This window comes from Myxocyprinus asiaticus, chromosome 19 (genome assembly GCF_019703515.2).
Source record: "Myxocyprinus asiaticus isolate MX2 ecotype Aquarium Trade chromosome 19, UBuf_Myxa_2, whole genome shotgun sequence".
Lineage (NCBI taxonomy): Eukaryota > Metazoa > Chordata > Actinopteri > Cypriniformes > Catostomidae > Myxocyprinus > Myxocyprinus asiaticus.
This window is the reverse complement of record NC_059362.1, coordinates 8,396,530-8,415,565: the sequence shown is the minus strand read 5'-3', so window position 1 is coordinate 8,415,565 and position 19,036 is coordinate 8,396,530. Positions and strand designations below refer to the sequence as shown.

The window sequence follows — 19,036 nt, the reverse complement described above, 5'->3', positions numbered from 1 at the left end:
GGCGTGGCCGTGGGCGGCGCCCTGAGCCTAGGAACCAATCGTCGAGCCACAAGGGTTCAGGGGAGAGTGGAGGGTTCCACTCTAGCCCAACGCTCGTGGCCGCCCGGGAAAGCATGTCCATAATTTCCGTGTCAGCGTGAGACTGGGCGACCATTCCCGAAGGAGGAAGCCCAGCCGAAGCCTCTGCATCAGACTGGATGAGCCCACTCTCCGATGCTGCGCTCAATAACTCATTGTCTTCCCAAGCTCCGAACGAGAAGTCAAACTCGCGCTGAGGCGAGCTGGCAGTCTCGTGCGAGAGCCCGATTGGGGCAAGCGAGTGTGCTGGGTAATGCTTTTCCTACGACAGCAAGCCGTGACCGCAATGTTGCCATGGTCATGTTCTCACAATGAGGACATGACTTATCCATGAAAAATGTCTCCGCGTGGGCAGTGCCCAGACACGTAAGACAGTGTTCGTGGCCATCAGAAGCAGAGAGATAACGACCGCAACCAGGAATAACACACAAACGGAAAGGCATCTTTAAAAAGACGTTCCATGTGTGCCGCTCTTTTTGTGAATGAAAATATACTCTTTTAGAATATACTCTCTTATTTTTGCTCTGCCGAAGCGCCCAGGGGCGTTCTCTGCACTCCACGGGTGCAGAGGGGGAGAAGCTGCTGAAATCTGCCGTAAATCCAGCAGTTTTGAGGTGCGTCTTTGGAGGGAATTGAATTCAGTGCACTGAATACAACCGCTTGGCTCTGTAGAGAAAATCTGAATGAGTGGTTGCATACCAGCTCCTTTTATACCCGTATATCTGGGGGAGTGGCATGCAAATTCCACTCGCCAATTCTCAAGCAGAGGTGTTTGGGGCTCCCAAGAGAGACCCCTAGTGTTACTACATCGACATAACATCAAGTGAGTGACAGATAGGGAACCCTGTCCCTGACAACCATGTCACTCATGTTTATCACAACTGTTTGCTGTTAGCCAGCTATAGTTTGTCAGTGCAGTCAGTAATGTAGCAGATTGAAAGGTAAACATCAGAGCATCTTTTTGCAGCTCAGCAGACAACAGTGCGGTGGTAGATTGTGTCTGTTGAGTGTTGATTTCACGCTACACTGTTACCCAGTTGGTGAGACGCAATGCTGGTCCGTCTTGTACTCTCTGTGACAACGAGCTTATAGCTAACTAGCTAACCACGTAGCTACTTTCATAACTTGCAGCTGAGTGGAAGCTAATGTGTAAACATGTATTCACCAAACTGTTTTGTTTAGGGTTCACAGTTTGGTACCCCCTTCAACTGAACAATTCCAGTCATTGCATTTATAATATGTAATATTTAAAAGTCTGGTTTTCCACCGTTGAAAGTTTCCCTTGAATTTGCATATCAGAATACAGTGTAACACCACTGCCGCTGTTTTTCTCTTGTCTCGGCAGGTGTAAATCCTTCTTGTTTTACATCCTGCCACTAAATGACTGGCAGTATTAAAATAGTCAGCATTGGACTGACACTAAACAGTACTGATGTTTATTTAGCTATTTATTTTATTTGAATTTATTCTTTATTTTAATGGTCAGCAACTGACTGATACTAAACATACAGTACTGATTTTTATTTAGCTATTTATTTTATTTTTATTTATTCTTTATTTAAATGGTCAGCAACTGACTAATACTGAACATATAGTACTGATGTTTTTTAAGCTATTTATTGCATTTTTATTTATTCTTTATTTTCTCAGTGTTCATTTCTAGAATTAGTTGACAATGTATAATAGTCAAATGTTCTTTGATAAAAATATTTGTTTAAGAAAGCAGCCTTCTGAGTACCTTTGCATAGTCATATTGGCGCAAAATTGGTAAACAATCCATATAGAAAAGGTCTGTTTTCATTCCAGCTCAAAAATGATCTATATCGGCCACCATGTCGGTAATCTGTGAATTTCCCCCTCTAAAATCGGTATCGGTCTCAAAAATCCCATATCGCTCGGGCTCTAATACCAATGCCCTGCAAAGGAAACTGTCATCGGTGTGGGAAAAGAGGACATTTCCAACGTGTGTGCACATCAACTAAGCCAGTACATGAGCTGTCAGAGGAAAATATTATATTCCTTGGTTTCAGACAATGAGGACCCAAGGATGGCTGAGATTTTGGTGTTAGGCACAAAAGTAAAATTCAAGATTGACACTGGTGCTGATGTGACTGCTATTTCAAAGCGTACGTTCGAGGACATTTTCTTGCATGATACAAAGCCAGCTCTAAAACCCGTGACCAGGCCACTCTTAGAACCAGGCAGACAACCACTGGAGGTACTGGGCGTGACCAGTATGGTATTGCAAAAAGGAGAAATAGAGGCGACACAGGATGTGTATGTGATCAAAAACTTACAAAAAGCATGTGACAAGGAGGGACACCTGGCACTAAAGTACCCCAATCAGCCGGGAGAGGGATAAAGAGGAGCCAGAGATGCCAGTTCGAGAGAGACTTGTATGCAGCTGACGAACGTGTGCATTCTGCATTGGGCCGGAAAGGCCAACAATGTGAGCAACACATGGAGCTGTGTGTGTGTGTGCTGGCGAGTGTGTGCTGAAAAGCAGCTTTATGTTGAGTCCAAGTGAAAATGTGTGTAATTAAAGTCTTCCGTGAACTGTTCACCCGGCTCCTGCTTTCTCCTTCGTAGGGAAGGCAGAGATCTGCCACACAGCATTGTTGGGTAGGCTAGCAAAAACATGTCTGGAACTAGTAACAAGACTGGACAGTATTTACATAGTGACCCTGAAGAAAAGCTACCCAAAACTGTGCAGTGGTCTAGGGCTCATCAAACAGCCTTATGTCATAACCAGATGCAGTGCCCTTCTCTCTTAAGACTCCGAGGCAGATTCCTCTTCCCCTTATGTAAAAATTTAAGGAGGAACTTCAGCGTATGGAGAGAATCGGTGTCATAAGCAGAGTGGAAGAGCCTACTGACTGGTGCTCTGGTATGGTGGTAGTGCCAAAGAAAGATGGAACTGTTTGCCTGTGTGTGGATTTGACAAAGTTGAATGAAGCTATTTGTAGAGAGAAATACATACTGCCATCTGTGGAGCAGAGTCTTGGCGTGTTGGCAGGGGCCAAGATTTTTAGCAAGCTTGATGCAAATTCAGGATTTTGGCAAATTCCTTTAACCCCAGAGACAGCTAAATACACCACATTCATAACTCCCTTCGGCAGATTCTTATTTAACCACCTTCCTCTTGGCATTGCTTCAGCTCCCGAACATTTCCAAAGTAGAATGGTGTCAAAGGTTACAGAGGGACTAGAGGGAGTCATTTGTCATATGGATGATGTGCTCATTTGGGGAGGAACACAAGAAGAACATGATGCACATTTGCACACAGTATTGCAAAAGATCCAGAATGCTGGCATCACACTGAATGTGGATAAATGTGATTTGTCAAAAAGCGAGATTCACTTTCTGGGACATATCATCTCAGTGGAAAGGATCAGACCAGACCCTGGTAAAACAGAGGCCATAGTGAAAATGCAGCCACCCTCAAACGTTAGTGAGGTAAGAAGTTTTCTGGGGATGGTGAATCAGTTGTGAAATTCATCCCTTAGCTGGCTGAGAAGGACAGACCGCTTAGAGACTTGTTGTCAAAGCAAAATCTGGGGAGCAGATCAGGACAATGCTTTTAAGGAGTTAAAAAAGAGCTGCATTCTACTCCAGTGCTAATAATGTATGATCCTGAAAGAGACATCAAAGTGTCAGCAGATGCTTCATCCTTTGGATTGGGGCAGTTCTATTGCAGAAATGGGAGCAGCTTTATGCACAGGTGGAAAAAGAAGCACTAAGTTTGACGTGGGCATGTGAATATTTCAATTACTTTCTCATTGGAAAACACTTTCAGATGGAGACAAATCATAAACCACTCATCAGCCTCTTAGGAACACAAGCATTGGACTCCTTACCTCCCAGAATTCAATGTTTCAGGATGAGGTTAATGAGGTATTCTTATTCTATGGTTCATGTTCCAGGAAAGAATTTGTGGACTGCCGATACACTCTCACGCAAACCTGTTGAAGCACAGCTTAGCAGTAGTGATTCAGAGTTGTTGGAAAACACAAACATATATGTGGACTTGCTTTTGAGTAGTTTGCCTGCCAACAGTTCCTATCTCACTGAACTAAGAGAGCACCTAAATGCAGACAGCATTTGTGCGCAGGTCATGGAAATCTGCAAAGGAGGCTGGCCAGACAAAACATGTTGTGAGGGTGAACTGGGCTGAGCGAGCTTTTCTTACAGTACAAGATGGACTGTTTCTGAAGGACACAAGGCTTGTGATTCCATCTGTTCTCAGAGTTCTTGATAAGCTACATGAGGGACATCAGGGTATAGTGAAGTACAGAGAAAGAGCACGTCAGTCTGTATGGTGGCCTGGATTCAGCCAACAATTGGACGATGTGGTACAGAAGAGTAAAATTTGCATACAAGAAAGGGTAAATCCCACAGAACCACTCATTACCACTGAGTTTCCAGAAAGGCCTTGGCAAAAACTAGGGGCAGATTTGTTTATGCTGAAAAAGAGAACTTGCTTGTGGTGGACTATTATTCTAGATATGTTGAAGTTGCTCATCTGTCTCATACAAAATCGTCATATGTGATTGATCACCTCAAATCAATCTTTGCGAGACATGGTATTCCTGAGACGGTGGTTACAGATAATTGCCCACAATTCGCAGCTCAGGACTTTGCAGACTTTGCAACAACATACGAGTTCAGTCATGTGAATATCAGCCGAAATTCCCACAAAGCAACGGGGAAGCTGAACGTGCCGTTCAGACCATCAAAAACCTGTTGAAAAAAAGCATCTGATCCATACCTAGCCATGTTAGCATACAGGTCTACTCCGCTCCAAAACTGATATAGTCCTGCTCAACTTCTAATGGGAAGACGACTTAGGACCACAGTACTAATTCTTCCTCAGCTGCTCACACCTTCTCTTCCTGATGGAGGTTCTGTCTGCTCAAGGGAGGAAAAAAGAAAGAGGGCGGACACTCAGAGGTATGATATGCGTCACAGAGTCAGAAAACTGACCAAACTACAGCCTGGATGTGAAGTCTGGGTTACGGATGCCAAGACCCCAGGGACTGTTGTAAAAGAGCTCAGTACTCCATGGTCTTATGTGGTGGATGTTCCACTTGGTTCTGTTCGGCGGAACAGACATTATGAAGTCACTGGACAGTGAAAGCTGTATTAAACAGGAATGGTCAAGCGCCACCCACTGTATCCTCACGAGCATCTCCTGCATTTTTGCAGCTGGATGTAAAGAGAACACGGTCAGGAAGAGCTGTGATTAAACCAAACAGACTAAATTTGTAGAGGAAAAAAATGTGAACAAAATATGTGAAAAAAGTGAACAAAAGTTGTGAAAAAAGATGTGAACAAAAGACTTATTTGTGTGGCACAGAAATGTTACATAATCATTGAAACGTGTAAGTAACTGATTTGGAAAATGTTGTTCTATTATAGAAATTGAGAAAGCTGGGAGATTGGGTACATCAGTAAAGTAATTATGTTGATAAAAGAAAGGAACATTTTTTGGGGTATTTTAAAAGAAAGATGTCTTTGAGTAATATGGTAATACGTTCCTGTGTGTGTTAGGTAAGGGGGTGTGGCATACAGGGGTAGACTTTATTTAGACTATAAACTTTATTTTCGACCTAATGTTAACAAGGCAATTGGCAGATATAAAGTAAAAATTGTGAGATTATAATGTTAGAACTTACCTTTTCGATATTTTTTTTTGGCGGATCAAGGAGGCCCCCTATTTATTTTTTATTTATTTTTATTGTATGCAGTATTCAGCGTATACTGCAAAGTATCAAGCAAGCAGTAATCTAGCCTTCAATTTCGAACAATTACTGCTGAATTTTAGTTAACCATTGAAATTTTTCACGTTTGGGCCACGACTGACATTTCAGCCCAAAGACGCAACCCTTCATCACTGCTGTCATAAAACAGAGTGTGTTAAATGAGAGACGATCCTTTGCTCAGAGGACGCTTTGCTCCTCTCGCCCTGGCTTTAACTGAAATAAAGTGCCTGCCCTTTTTAGTATTCCTTGGGTAATTCTAACTCGGCAAGTCTTTCATCACTGTTGGCACAGGCTGTGTCTGAGAATGTGGCAGGGACAGGCACTTGCACATCCACAGATACGAATCTGATATTAATAGCTGTGCTGGGGATAGAGAAAGAGCACAGGAGAAAGCTGAAGAACACAGTGGCAGATTAAAAAGCACAGACAAGGTGACCTTTCATTATGATGCTTATTACAGACCAACCGTGTGTGTCGGCTACTGCGTGCCTCGAGTATGTGTGTTTCTGTGCATATGTGTATGCATATAAATTTGCTCACAGCTCCTAATGGAATCTGGATTGAGTCTGGGGGTGGTAAACTTTGAGGGGAGGTCATGCCTTCCGTAAAAGCAGCCATGAATATCACTTTAGAGGAGGATTAGTACGTTGACTGCAGAGGATGTTTATTTGGCACTGATGTCTAGAGTGGATTCTACAGTCGCCAATCCATAATTATATCTAATGATGGAGCCAACCGCAAGAGTCAGTAAATTAAATCAGCCAATCAGTAACTACAGCTGAAAAAATAAGACTCAATAGTGTACATAGATTTTATACTAGAGACTGAGTGCTAGTGATATACTGTAAATATGCCAGTGCCAAATATGTTCTTTTTTTCAATTCAAAAGTTGAACAAAACACTTTTGTAGCCTTTTTCCCCCCTAAAGTCCACTTATAATGTTAGTCAAGGTTTCCTGCACCAAAAACAGTTACCCTGTATAAATTTGTTTGTAATGACCATTTTTATCCTCTTTCTGACCCTTAGAATTATACAGGCTAGGGCTGCACGATTTGGACAAAAAGTCATATTGTGATTATTTTGACAAATATTGCAATTGCGATTTGAACTGCAATTATGATAGACAAAAAAAAAAAAAATAAAAAAATAAAAATGTTTATCACGTTCTCCTGCCAAAAGGCTATTCAATTCACCCACAAACAAACAAATATATAAACAGTGAAACAAAGAGAAAAACACTGTCTTCTTCATATTCAAATTGCACCCATCCACTGTGTACCTGTTTATCTCCATTTGTGATAGGGTCTCAGCCCATTAATCATCATCATTCGTTTTTGAAACCGTCAACTTTAATATTAGGGATGCTCCAATCAGGAGTTTAACATCCGATACCGATCTCCAATTTTCTTTCCATCTAATTGTCCGATGCTGATCATTTAACTTTTTATCAGCAGCTCTGTCAAAGCTGGTTATAAGTAAGCTTTCTGCTCAGTGTCACTGTTAACCCTTAAATGCATACCTCATTCCACCCCCTGTACCTCATACATTTTTGGGATTTTTGCCCACACCTCTTTAGTATTCCCCAATCTATCTCTTATAAATATTGTGACACACAAAAAATGCCAAAGTTTCAGAAAAAAAAAAAAAAAAAAAAAAAAAATATATATATATATATATATATATATATATATATATATATATATATATATATATATAATGGTTTAAATACCAGAAGTGTATAGGGTTTCTAGAGACCCGAGGTATGTTTTTTTTTTTTTTTATCCCATAAATTATATATATATTTTTTTATAATTATTTAATATCTATTTAAGTTTACTATCACAGGATATCTATTTATTTGTGTATTACAAGAGGAATGAGTACTATACTCACACAAATAAATGCTATATCATGTTGATTTTCTGTGCAACAATGAACTATCAACCATAGTGAATTATCAGTATTTTATATGCATATACACATACATAATATACATGTTATTTCTTACTCAAGGTGGCACTGATGTTTCAGTGACTTGATTTACATATGACATTGTTATCTGATGAAGAAACAAGATAGAAATAAACTTATAGCAAGTACAACACATGAAAAGTATGATATGACTATTGTCATTTGGGTGTACTACTAAAATAATGTAAGTTGTGCATCTCTTTAGACTCAACATGTGCCTGAGAAAATACACATGAGATACACATAACTTACACATACATTACACATGTGTAGATTATGTGTTATGTGTAGCTCAGTATGTGATTGACATCAGAGCATGTGAGCAGAGTGGAGCAAGAGTGGAGCAATGAGTGGAGCGGTGATAATTCCACCTGAGCGGAGAGCGCCTTTTTTAAGATTCCACTCCGCTCGCTCAGGCCGCTCAGTGCCGCTTACTCAACCAAGAATGCGCTTCGCGATATGCTGGTTTGGGAATCTGCGAAACAAGCAATAGGCCTGAGGTCATGGAGCTCAAACATTGTTTTAGTGAATTTGCAAACCTTATAGCCTAAATAAATGCAAAGTATAAATCAAAGCTAAGAACGAGGAAATCGAAAGGGAGTGTGGAGAGACCATGAGAATTAGCAAGGATTTCTTTTGGAATCGTATGCGTCACATTGCCAGAGAGCACGAGGATGTGCTATGCGAACATGGTAGTGCAGCAAAAGGTGAGCTAGTAGGCTACACTACTATTCGATAGTAAATTAACAGATAAGTAAGGTACCTTGTTGTTTTGCTATCATGTCAGTGCAGCTGCTAGCTAGATGTGAGCCCAGTTCTGCAGGATTGTGAATGTTAGAACACCCTCAATTAAATATGTAAGTTTAATAATATTGTATATTGGCAAAGCATTTTTCCTTGATTTCCGGTGAACACACAAAAAATCAAATCCAATAAACATGTATGATCTTGCAGATCAGTGTGTCCTAATTTGCAGGCAGAGCATTCTGCTTTCATGCCTCCATTGTACAATTGAGCATTTGATTAGTAAAGATTTCCGCTCTTGCATACAGAATTTCATAGCGGAATTATCTTACTTAATTGACCACCTGTTGCTTTCAATTTCTGCTTCAGGATAATTATAATTATATTTATTTATCACACATTATATGTTTGCACATACACAGTGAAATTTTTTTTTCACATATCCCAGCTAAGCTGGGGTCAGAGTGCAGGGTCAGCCATGATATGGCACCCCTGGAGCAGTTAGGGTCAAGGGCCTTGCTCAAGGGCCCAACAGTGGCATCTTGAACTGCTGACCTTCTGATCAGTAACCCAGAGCCTTAACTGCTGAGCCACCACTGCCCCCCATAAAATAAAGTGGATAAAGCGGCACATAACTGCTGGTCAGTTCCCCAAAGCCAAATCCACACCTTAACGATAAGTGAAATGTAAAAAAATCCAGTTCAAACTGAAAAGTGCGAATTTGCGTGTATGCGTGTTTCCGTGGCAACGCACATATGTTTTATCAATTATAGAGGCATGTTTGATGACTTGTTTAAAGTAAATAAAGGTTGAAAACAAATGTTATGGCATTATATGAAGATTTTCAGTGACATATGTGCTAACAGAGAAATATTTGACTTTTTACAAATGATAAGGAAGGTCTGGTAGACCAGATTATCTAACAGCTGCTGTAAACCAGTCCAAAATAAACAGCGAGAATTTATATACTAAAACACAACAATACAGTCACATAATTTCAGTTGTGTACATTACTAAGCATTTGATAATTGAATAAATTTTGACCTATATATTTCACCCAGAGGGGCACCTCAGCCCATGTGGGCAAAGGGGCAGTTGCACGGGCCACTGTAGTGACCCCCTATGTACGTGCTTGGAACCAAGTATACTACAGAGAAATTTAATGTCGGAGTGGGATTTGAGCAAATGCTTTTTTACCGGTGAGCGTGCTCTGATTAACAGCCAGCTGCATCTCATGAAATTTCAGTGTGAAAATAATGAATCCTGTTCTTGATTTGTCCTGATTTGCTGCATTATCTCTTTAATTTATGAAAAATAAAACATCAAAATATATCAAAATATGATGTATATATATATATATATATATATATATATATATGTCTTGAAAATATATATAAAAAAATTTACACTATCTGTACATTTTGTTCATCCATTTTTGATAGATATTGTAACGTTTTACAGAGATAAGAGGCAATGGATCTAAACGCAGACTATGTTTAATGGAAACAAAGAAGGTGATACAGTAAACATGGAGAAATACAAACAAATAAATATACACATCTAACATTACATCTTAACATAAACACATAAGAACAAGAACTGGCAATGAGTGCATGAAACAAGAGGGTATATATACACACGGATGACTGATGAGGGAACAGGGAACAGCTGAGGAAAATGGGGAACAGATGAATGTGATGAGGGCAGTGCATCATGGGAATTGTAGTGTGGGGGCAAACTACAACAGAAGACAATAACAGTGTCAACATAAGAGTCCTTATGAACAGAGGGGTGATGACAAAGACGAAGTGGCAGGAGTGAAGACAATGATGATGTGACAGATATAAGTGCTGGGTCTCTAAAGACCCAAATATATAAGAGTGTTTGGGAAAATTACCATGCATTTAAGGGTTAACTGAATTCCCCTGTTGGTACCATAGTTGTTGCCTACTTTTTGCTGTCAAAAATACTGTTGGTTGGTTGAATAATGAAATAAACACAAAATATTCAATTTTACTCTCTACTCTAGGCCTTAACAACAAGTAGGCTGTGACGAGGAGGAGGGCGGGGTCGGGCTTATCAGCCAAGGAGAGGGATAAAGCCGAGCCGGATGCGGCAGTTTAGGAAAGAGAGAGCCACACGCAGATGCCATGTGTGTTTATGTTTATGTCTTTTTAAGTTTTCATTAAACATTATTTTGACTGTTCAGCCGGTTCCCGCCTCCTCCTTGCCCATCCTAACCTTGTTACATTGGTGCCAAAACCCGGGAGGGAGGAGGGTTGCGCTGTTGTGGAGTCCTTGCCATTGTTGTCCGCCAGAAAGTGGAGGGGTGATCCATCTGCCAGGGGTCGGAGGAGGAGCCTGGGGAGGAGCGGCTGTCGTCCGCCAGAGGGTGGAGAAGTGGTCGAGGACCAGGCAACCGCATTTCTGGGAACTGGCGAGCAAATTTTTTTTTCTCCCTCTCTCTCCTCTCTCTCTCTCACTGTCGCTCCGCCTCGCTCTTTCCCTCTCCCCTTTTCCCTCCCCTTGTCTCCCTCCCAGGTCTCAAAAGGCGGGGAAAGCCTGGACCGGAAGGGCAACACCCCGCCCCCCCCCCCCACAAAAAAGGGGGGGATGTACGTCATACGTAAAGGAGGGAAGAGTGTGACGAGGAGGAGGGTGGGGCCGGGCCGTGAGTGCGCACGGCCAGCCCCCAATCGGCCTAATCAGCCGAGGAGAGAGATAAAGCCAAGCCGGATGCGGCAGTTCGGGAGAGAGAGCCACACACAGCTGCCGTGTGTGTTTATGTTTATGTCTTTTTAAGTTTTCATTAAACATTATTTTGACTGTTCAGCTGGTTCCCGCCTCCTCCTTGCCTATCCTAACCATGTTACATAGGCTTATTCAAACTATTCTCTACTGTACATAAGACAGTCCTAAAGGCTTAATATCAAACTGAAGTTAAACTGATAACCCATTGGTGTAATTCAACTTAAAGTGAAAGTTTTGGTTAGTTTGTCACCATTACATTTAATTATTTTATGATATTTAATAAAAAAATGCACTATATTATAGTATCTTAATATTTTGTACAGATTTATTATATGTACGTTTCTTCCTTTTCATTTTGTTGGATGTTGGTAATATTAGTTCTGCTTTTACTTGTTGCCGCTAGGAGTGTAATAAGTGTGACACGCTCTCTTGTGAGGTAAACAAATGACAGGAGAATGGAGGAAAAAATGCTTCACGCAGGACATGCCAGTTTAGTGTAAATAAAGTGCTTACCTCCCATAAGCAAACGGAACCGAACTCTGAGCACTTCTGAGTTGTGAAGCACAGAACCACTTTGAAAACACTTTAATAATTATCTAACTTAACTATGTAACTTTTGGCCCTCTAACGGTTAAAAAAATAAAACTGCATGCGTCTTGCGGAAGAACATTGTTTTGGTTGTGGTTTGGCTCTGCGCCTCTGCACGGATGAATGTGTTTCGAGGCACCGGTGTATACATGGATACAGGTTATCTTATCAGAGCGAATGGACAAATAAATAATGAAAGAAAGGAAAAGACGGGTATCTGAAAACATGTAAACTGAGCAGATAAGTGCCATATCTTATGCTGTTGTTTTGACATATTGGAAACATTGATGTTTTGAAATAAGTGATTTTACAAAAGTTAGGCAACATTCATTAACATTAGACATAACGATTGCTAGTCTGATAAGGTCAAACGTTGTAAAATGTTTATAACTGCAGGATATTCTGGCCAAATAGACCACGATAGTAACTAATTTATTGATTGTCATTGTTACCAACCAGTGGTCAACATAATTTCAAGACTCACATGTCCTTGGCAAGCCTAGGACTAAAGGATTTATTTATATAAATTATTGCTGTTATAAAGAACAATACACGTGTGCTAGCAAGTGAAACGTTCTGCACCGATTACAGTATAATTATTGTATTTTTACAATTACAGTCTACAATTTACAATTACAATTTACAATTACAGACGTGTGTGTGTGTGTGTGTGTGTGTGTGTGTGTGTGTGTGTGTGATTACACAATTATACATAAACCATATCAATCAAATATCTTACCTGTTGAATAAGAATAAAGGCATCTCTGGGTTGCTTTTAAATCCAAGACAAGCCGATGTTGATTCGGGTTTTATTACGGACTCTGTTGCTTTCCCTTTTTGCTTGCAGACTCTGCTCTGTTCGGGGTTTCTTTGTTTTTACAACCAGTGATTCCTCGGAGGTTTGCCATTTTGAATGATCCATGGTCAATTTTTGGACAACAAACTTTCAACTTTATCTACTCCCACACACGCGCTACATTAGCCGGATCTTATTTTCTCTGTGTACGGATGTGATGTCAACACGCACGGGCGAATGACGTATGTATGCAATTTCCCACGAAATCAGTCCCGACAACTCTAAAATATTTATAATATATCATTATAATAGGTTTATCAAAGTGTATTTGGGTAAAGACATGGTTTGGAAGATGGATTTTTGTTGCAGTCTCTCATTAATAACATTTTGTTATTTTTTAACAAAAAAGTTACATAGTGTAGCTTTAATATAGACTGTTTTGAGCAGCACAAATAACCTTTGAAGCATGCAGATTATTTATTTAGTTAGTTAAATCGCAGCCCTTTGCGATTGAATAATCGCACGAGGTTATGTCACAATTTAGATTTAATTTTTTTTAATTTTTTCTCCCCGTTTCTCTCCAATTTGGAATGCCCAATTCCCAAGTCTTCATGGTGATGTAGTGACTCGCCTCAATCCGGGTGGTGGAGGACGAATCTCAGTTGCCCACGCTATTCTCCGCGGCATCCACACACAACTCACCATGCGCCCCACTGAGAGTGAGTACCACACATTATAGTGATCATGAGGAGGTTACCCCAACGTGACTGTACCCACCCTAGCAACCGGGCCAATTGGTTGCTTAGGAGACCTGGCTGGAGTCACTCAGCATGCCCTGGATTTGAACTCGCGACTCCAGGGGTGGTAGTCAGCGTCAATACTCGCTGAGCTACCCAGGCCCCCTGATTTTGATGTTATTTTGATTAATTGTGCAGCCCCAATACAGGCTGTTTGTGCTGCTGTACCTTTAATACTATTATAGTCTATATAAATTAGTCTCTGTCAGACTCTTAGGGGTGTTATTCTCCTCCGCTCCCTAAGAGGGCCTCAGTGACTCTTTTCTATGTATTTACCTTGACTTATTCTGTTGTTTGATTGCTAATTAATGCCCACCTGCTCCTTGTTAGCTGTAGAGTATATTAGTTGCTGTTTGTGGTTTTGTCCTTTGCTTAGTCTTCATGCTTGCTACCTGTATGGTTGTTCTCACTGACCTGGCTGTATTTTCTCTCTGAATATGGATTACCATTTTTTATTTTTATTTTTATTTGCTCTTTTTGTTTAAAGTTTTTGTTTCTTGGATTTTGCTCTCTCTCTCAGGACTCTGATGTAAGGATTTTCTCTATGGACATTGTTGAAAGTGCCTGATCTGTTTGCTGCACTGTTTTTGTGAAAATTGTAACTGCCGCATTAAATAACTTATTATTCTGCATCTTGAGACTGTCTGTTTCTGCTTTTGGGTTCACACCATCCTTGGTAGCTCAGTGATAAATCTGATCTATTACACCAGAGACCACTGTTCAAATCCAAGCTGAACCAGAGAGTGATAGTCTCACATGGCATGCCTGTAGACCACCCACAGTCCATGGTCATGCATATAGTTAACTGGCTCCCTGCTAAACACAGGCATAACCAAATATTTGTCCAATAAAATGCTTTTTAATGACAGAGGAAGGAACATCACGCAAGAGGTCATTTCAAACCGCATCCCAAAGGTGGCTGGAAGTAAAGATTTAAAGTAAGTAACTTTATTTATCGATTAGTTTTTTTACACAAGCCTATTGATTTGCATCAGAAGACATTAATTGATTACTATTATGCTGCCTAAATATGGACCGTCAAACAGCCAGCAGTGTCATGGTACCCATTCACTTCCAATGTATGGACATACAGAGCTGAAATATGATTAAAATCTTCATTTTGGTTCTTCTGAAGAAGGAATGACATGCACATCTTGGATGGCTTAAAGGTGAGCCAATCATGAGAGAATTTACATTTTTGGGTGAACAATTCCTTTAAATACCTTCACACCAGTTAAAATTAAAAAATGTCTCAGAAAAGTGAAGTTAGTTCTGAGAAAAGGTATAGAATCATTGTTTTGCCATTTGGTTTGATATTTTGTTATCTAATGCAATGACGAGAAGACTGTGACTTAAGTGTCCAAATTTACACTGTGTGTGTGTGTGTGTGTGTGTGTGTGTGTGTGTGTGTGTGCACAATTATGCACATCTAAAGCACGCACCTCTTTCAGGCAGCCCATAAAATTATTGCTGACTGGAGATCCAGGCAGGTCGGCTGTGCTTGGGCTTCCACCCACATAGAAGAAATCATCAGAGCCCAGCATTGTGTAATCCTCCTGTGTGTATCCTGTGGTGGTCAGTATACCATCCACCGATATAGTCACCTGTTAAATAATGACAATATTGAAAGACGACCAATTACTAATTCATTAGTAGATGTGATTTTAGCCTGAGCAGTACTTTCTCTCATATATTCTTTTGTGTTTTTCTTTTTCGGATTTGCTCTCAGAATGGTTTGGTTACTGCTAATACTCTGGACCAATGGTCTGGATAAGTTCAGTATAGGACTGGTAAAGAAAATATTGCTGTTGAATATTTTCTTCATCTTTGATGGGTTAAGAAAATGAATTCTTATCTAGTTTGGAAGATTACTAATTACGGGTTAGTAAATGTTAAAACCAAGGACAAATTGCTTGTATTTGTTTTGGAGGGGTAGGTTATTTAGTATCACACGCTCACCCGTACACATTAACAGACTCTCTAACACATACACACATTTGTACATGCATGCATTAAAGCAAGGCATTAACCACTGGGAACATCAAATGTTTTATACTTTTTCAGTGAAGTCATACTGAATAAACATGAGAGTGATGGATAGTTGGTTGATTGCACGGAAAGGAGAAGGAGCAAAAGCCACAACAGCTGGGTCATTCCTGTTATGCAGTACATTTTCTAAACTGGATAAAATATGAAAAATAACAAATGTTAAAATCTTATGTTTACATTTAATATCACAATTAAGTGAACTTAAGTGTGACTTTTAACTGGGAATATTTAGCCCAAGAGAGCACTTGTATTAAAATGAATGGGAGAAATTTAAACACCCAAAACGGTGGGTGTAGAAAAGGAAGTCTCGCCTTAGAGGTACAAGAGCCAACCACATTTCAGATACAGACAATGCCTGTCAGTTAACTTGAAATGTGTATTAGCTGGAACAGCCTGTAAAATAGCATTGTTTAGTGTGATCTGAGCCCAAGAAGCATAATTTATGATACCATTGTTGTCCGATTTTTAATATTGATCAACCGTTTTTTTTAAACATGTTTTCTTACAAATATTGTTTTTATTGGTATTCATTTAATAGGTTTTACTTATGTTTTCAATTTGCCATCATGTTAGTCTTTTTTGTTTCTTAATGACATCTTCCTTACGGAAGTGACATCATTTACAACCACAGCACTAGGGGTGTGCAGCGAAGCTGCTATCTGTATCTGTGTGTGTATCTGTTGCAATGGCAAAACTATTTGTATCTGTATTCAGATATAACCAGATGTTGGCAGGGCTTAAACCGGAAGTCTGTCAAAACTACATGAAAAGCCCTTTTTAAATGTGATTATTCCATGAATAGTTTCCATAAAACAAATGTCTTGTATAATTCTTAAGATTATTTCTTCTCATTATTATATTTGATTTTTTTTCTTTTTGTTTCTTACAAGATAAAGCTGATTATGTGTCGTCAACCGTGTACTGCTCTACCTCATCCATATTGTCAAACAAACGAACAAAAATGCTAAATAAATATAATACAAAAAGGCTGGGCAATAAAATTGGACTTTATCTCGATGTTTTTCAGCCCATTCAACATACAGTCGTGGCCAAAAATACTGGCACCCTTGGTAAATATGAGCAAAAAAGGCTGTGAAAAATATGTCTTGTTTATCCTTTTGATCTTCCATTCAAAATATTCACAACAATCTAACCTTTAATTGAAGTAAACTTATTGAAAGGGGGGAAATCTAAATTAAATAATGAAACTGTTCAGCCCTGACTTCCTGTTTCACAGGGGTATAAATATGAGGCAAAACACAAGCCAAATTTCCTTCACCCGTCATCCATCACAATAGGTAAGACCAAAAAATAAAGTTATGATGTGTGTCAAAAGGTTGTTGAGCTTCACAAAATGAGAAGTGGCTATAAGAAAATAGCTAAAGCTTTGAAAATACCCATTTGCACCATCAGGGCATAATTAAGAAGTTCCAATCAACTGGAGATGTTAAGAATTGGCCTGGAAGAAGACGTGTGTCTATACTGTCTCCACGCACAGTGAGGAGGATGGTTCGAGTCGCCAAAAATTCTCCAAGGATCACAGCTGGCGAATTGCAGAAATTAGTTGGGTCTTGGGGTCAGAAAGTCTCCAAAACTACAATCAGACGACACCTACGTCACAACAAGTTGTTTTGGAGGGTTTCAAGAAAAAAGCCTCTGCTCTCATCCAACAACAAACTCAAGCGTCTTCCGTAGAGCTTTTTGCAGCAAACACCAGAGATGGGTTTGGTGCACACAGTGAGGTATCCATATGGAAAATTACCTCATGCCCATGGTTAAATATGGTGGTGGAGCTTTACCGTTGTGGGGTTGTATTTATGACTGAGGTCCTGTACATCTTATTTGGATACATGGCATCATGGACTCTATCAAATACCAACAGATAAAAAATCAAAACCTTACTGCCTCTGTTAGAAAGCTTAAAATGGGCCCTGGATGGATCTTCTAGCAGGACAATGATCCAAAGCACACATCAAAATCAACACAAAAATGTTTTCACTGACAACAAAATCAAGGTTCTGCCATGATCATCCCAGTCCCCTGACCCCATAGAAAACCTGTGGGGTGAACTGAAGAGTAGAGTCCAGTAGCATGGACCTCAGAATTTTAAGGTTCTGGAGAGGTTCTGTATGGAGGAATGGTCTCAGATCCCTTGCCATATGTTCGCCAACCTCATTAGGCATTATAGGAGAAGACTCAGAGCTGTTATCTTGGCAAAGGGAGGTTGCACAAAGTATTGAATAACAAGGTGCCAGTAATTGTGCCACACATATATTTGACAAAGATATTTGTTTTTTGATAAAACTTGTGTTGTGTTTGCAACTGTTTGATACCGTTGTTACAACAGTTCAAAAGGATAAACAATAAAGACATATTTTTCACCGCACTCATTGCTCATATTTACCAAGAGTGCCAATATTTTTGGCCACGACTGTATACCTCAGTAATTATGTGTTTGCTCTGAAATTACTTAAAAGTGTGTTTTCTTTTGTTTTTGTTCCTTTTTTTATTTTTTGTATTTTTTTTTTTTTTTTTTTTATCGGAGGCACATCATTTGGTAATTTCAACCAAACAGACATTCTAGACAAGTGGTAAAAATCTAGTTAAAAATAATGAAGGCATGTTTTCCACAGTTTTTCACTGAGTGAACACAATGAAGAATAAAAATTACATTATAATATTTAATCATTTTCATTTGTATGCACACATATACCACAATACAGTAATAAAATGCATTATTTACCTACATATATTTTAACTAAAACACATTTTCTGTGAATGAACAAGGTGTGCAAAAACTAACTTTACTCATTTTTGAACCCAGTTGAATTATTATACTTAGTGGTTGAATAATCACATATGACCATATCATGATTTTTATGTTATTTTGATTAATTTGCAGCCCTGAAGGATAAAAAAGCGCATTAAAATCATTTTGATATTCACGATACTGTTTAATTTTATATCACCTGCAAAATCACTGCAATGAAATCCCAGCCCTACACATAAGTCTGTTCTTGTTCTTTGAAGGTCAGTGCGTTTGTCTCACACACTATATGCTGCCTGCTTGAGGAGTGATAATACTTCTTTAAATTACAACACGTTTATTTAGTTACAGAGCACAAAAGGGGACTGCATAACAGGAATGACCCAGCCAATCTGGAAGCAGCCATGCCGAACTGAAACAAGCTTCAACAGGAAGGCCATGCAACACGACACACAGCACAGAAACCAACATGCAAGACACACATGGGGATTTGTGTGGTGGAGGAGTGATAAATTGAATTTAGTGTTAGTCGTGGTAATGTATGATTGATAAATGAGATGGTAGGGATCTGGTGAAGGCATGCTATGAGCGATGTGGAGGTATCAACTGCCAGAGTTCCCAGAGTTTCTCTTGGTTAGTTTTTTTTTTTTTTTTTTTTGGGATGCTCTGTTACTGTAGGTGGAAATTTCCCTTGTTGGAAATCCTCTGTCAGTTACTGCCGACAGTCCTTGCA

The 19,036-nt window shown here is 39.6% G+C and overlaps 1 protein-coding gene across 5 annotated transcripts in view; it reads right to left on the bottom strand.

Annotated features, from left to right (window-relative positions):
- The window catches only part of LOC127410426 (neurexin-3b), a 491,153-nt gene that overhangs the window by 342,753 nt on the left and 129,364 nt on the right, over window positions 1-19,036 (bottom strand). For all 5 annotated transcript variants that reach the window (XM_051645685.1, XM_051645682.1, XM_051645680.1 and 2 more), the window contains one exon: window positions 14,930-15,091. In XM_051645685.1, coding sequence (XP_051501645.1) covers window positions 14,930-15,091 — 162 coding nt within the window. The remainder of the gene's footprint in view (window positions 1-14,929; window positions 15,092-19,036) is intronic.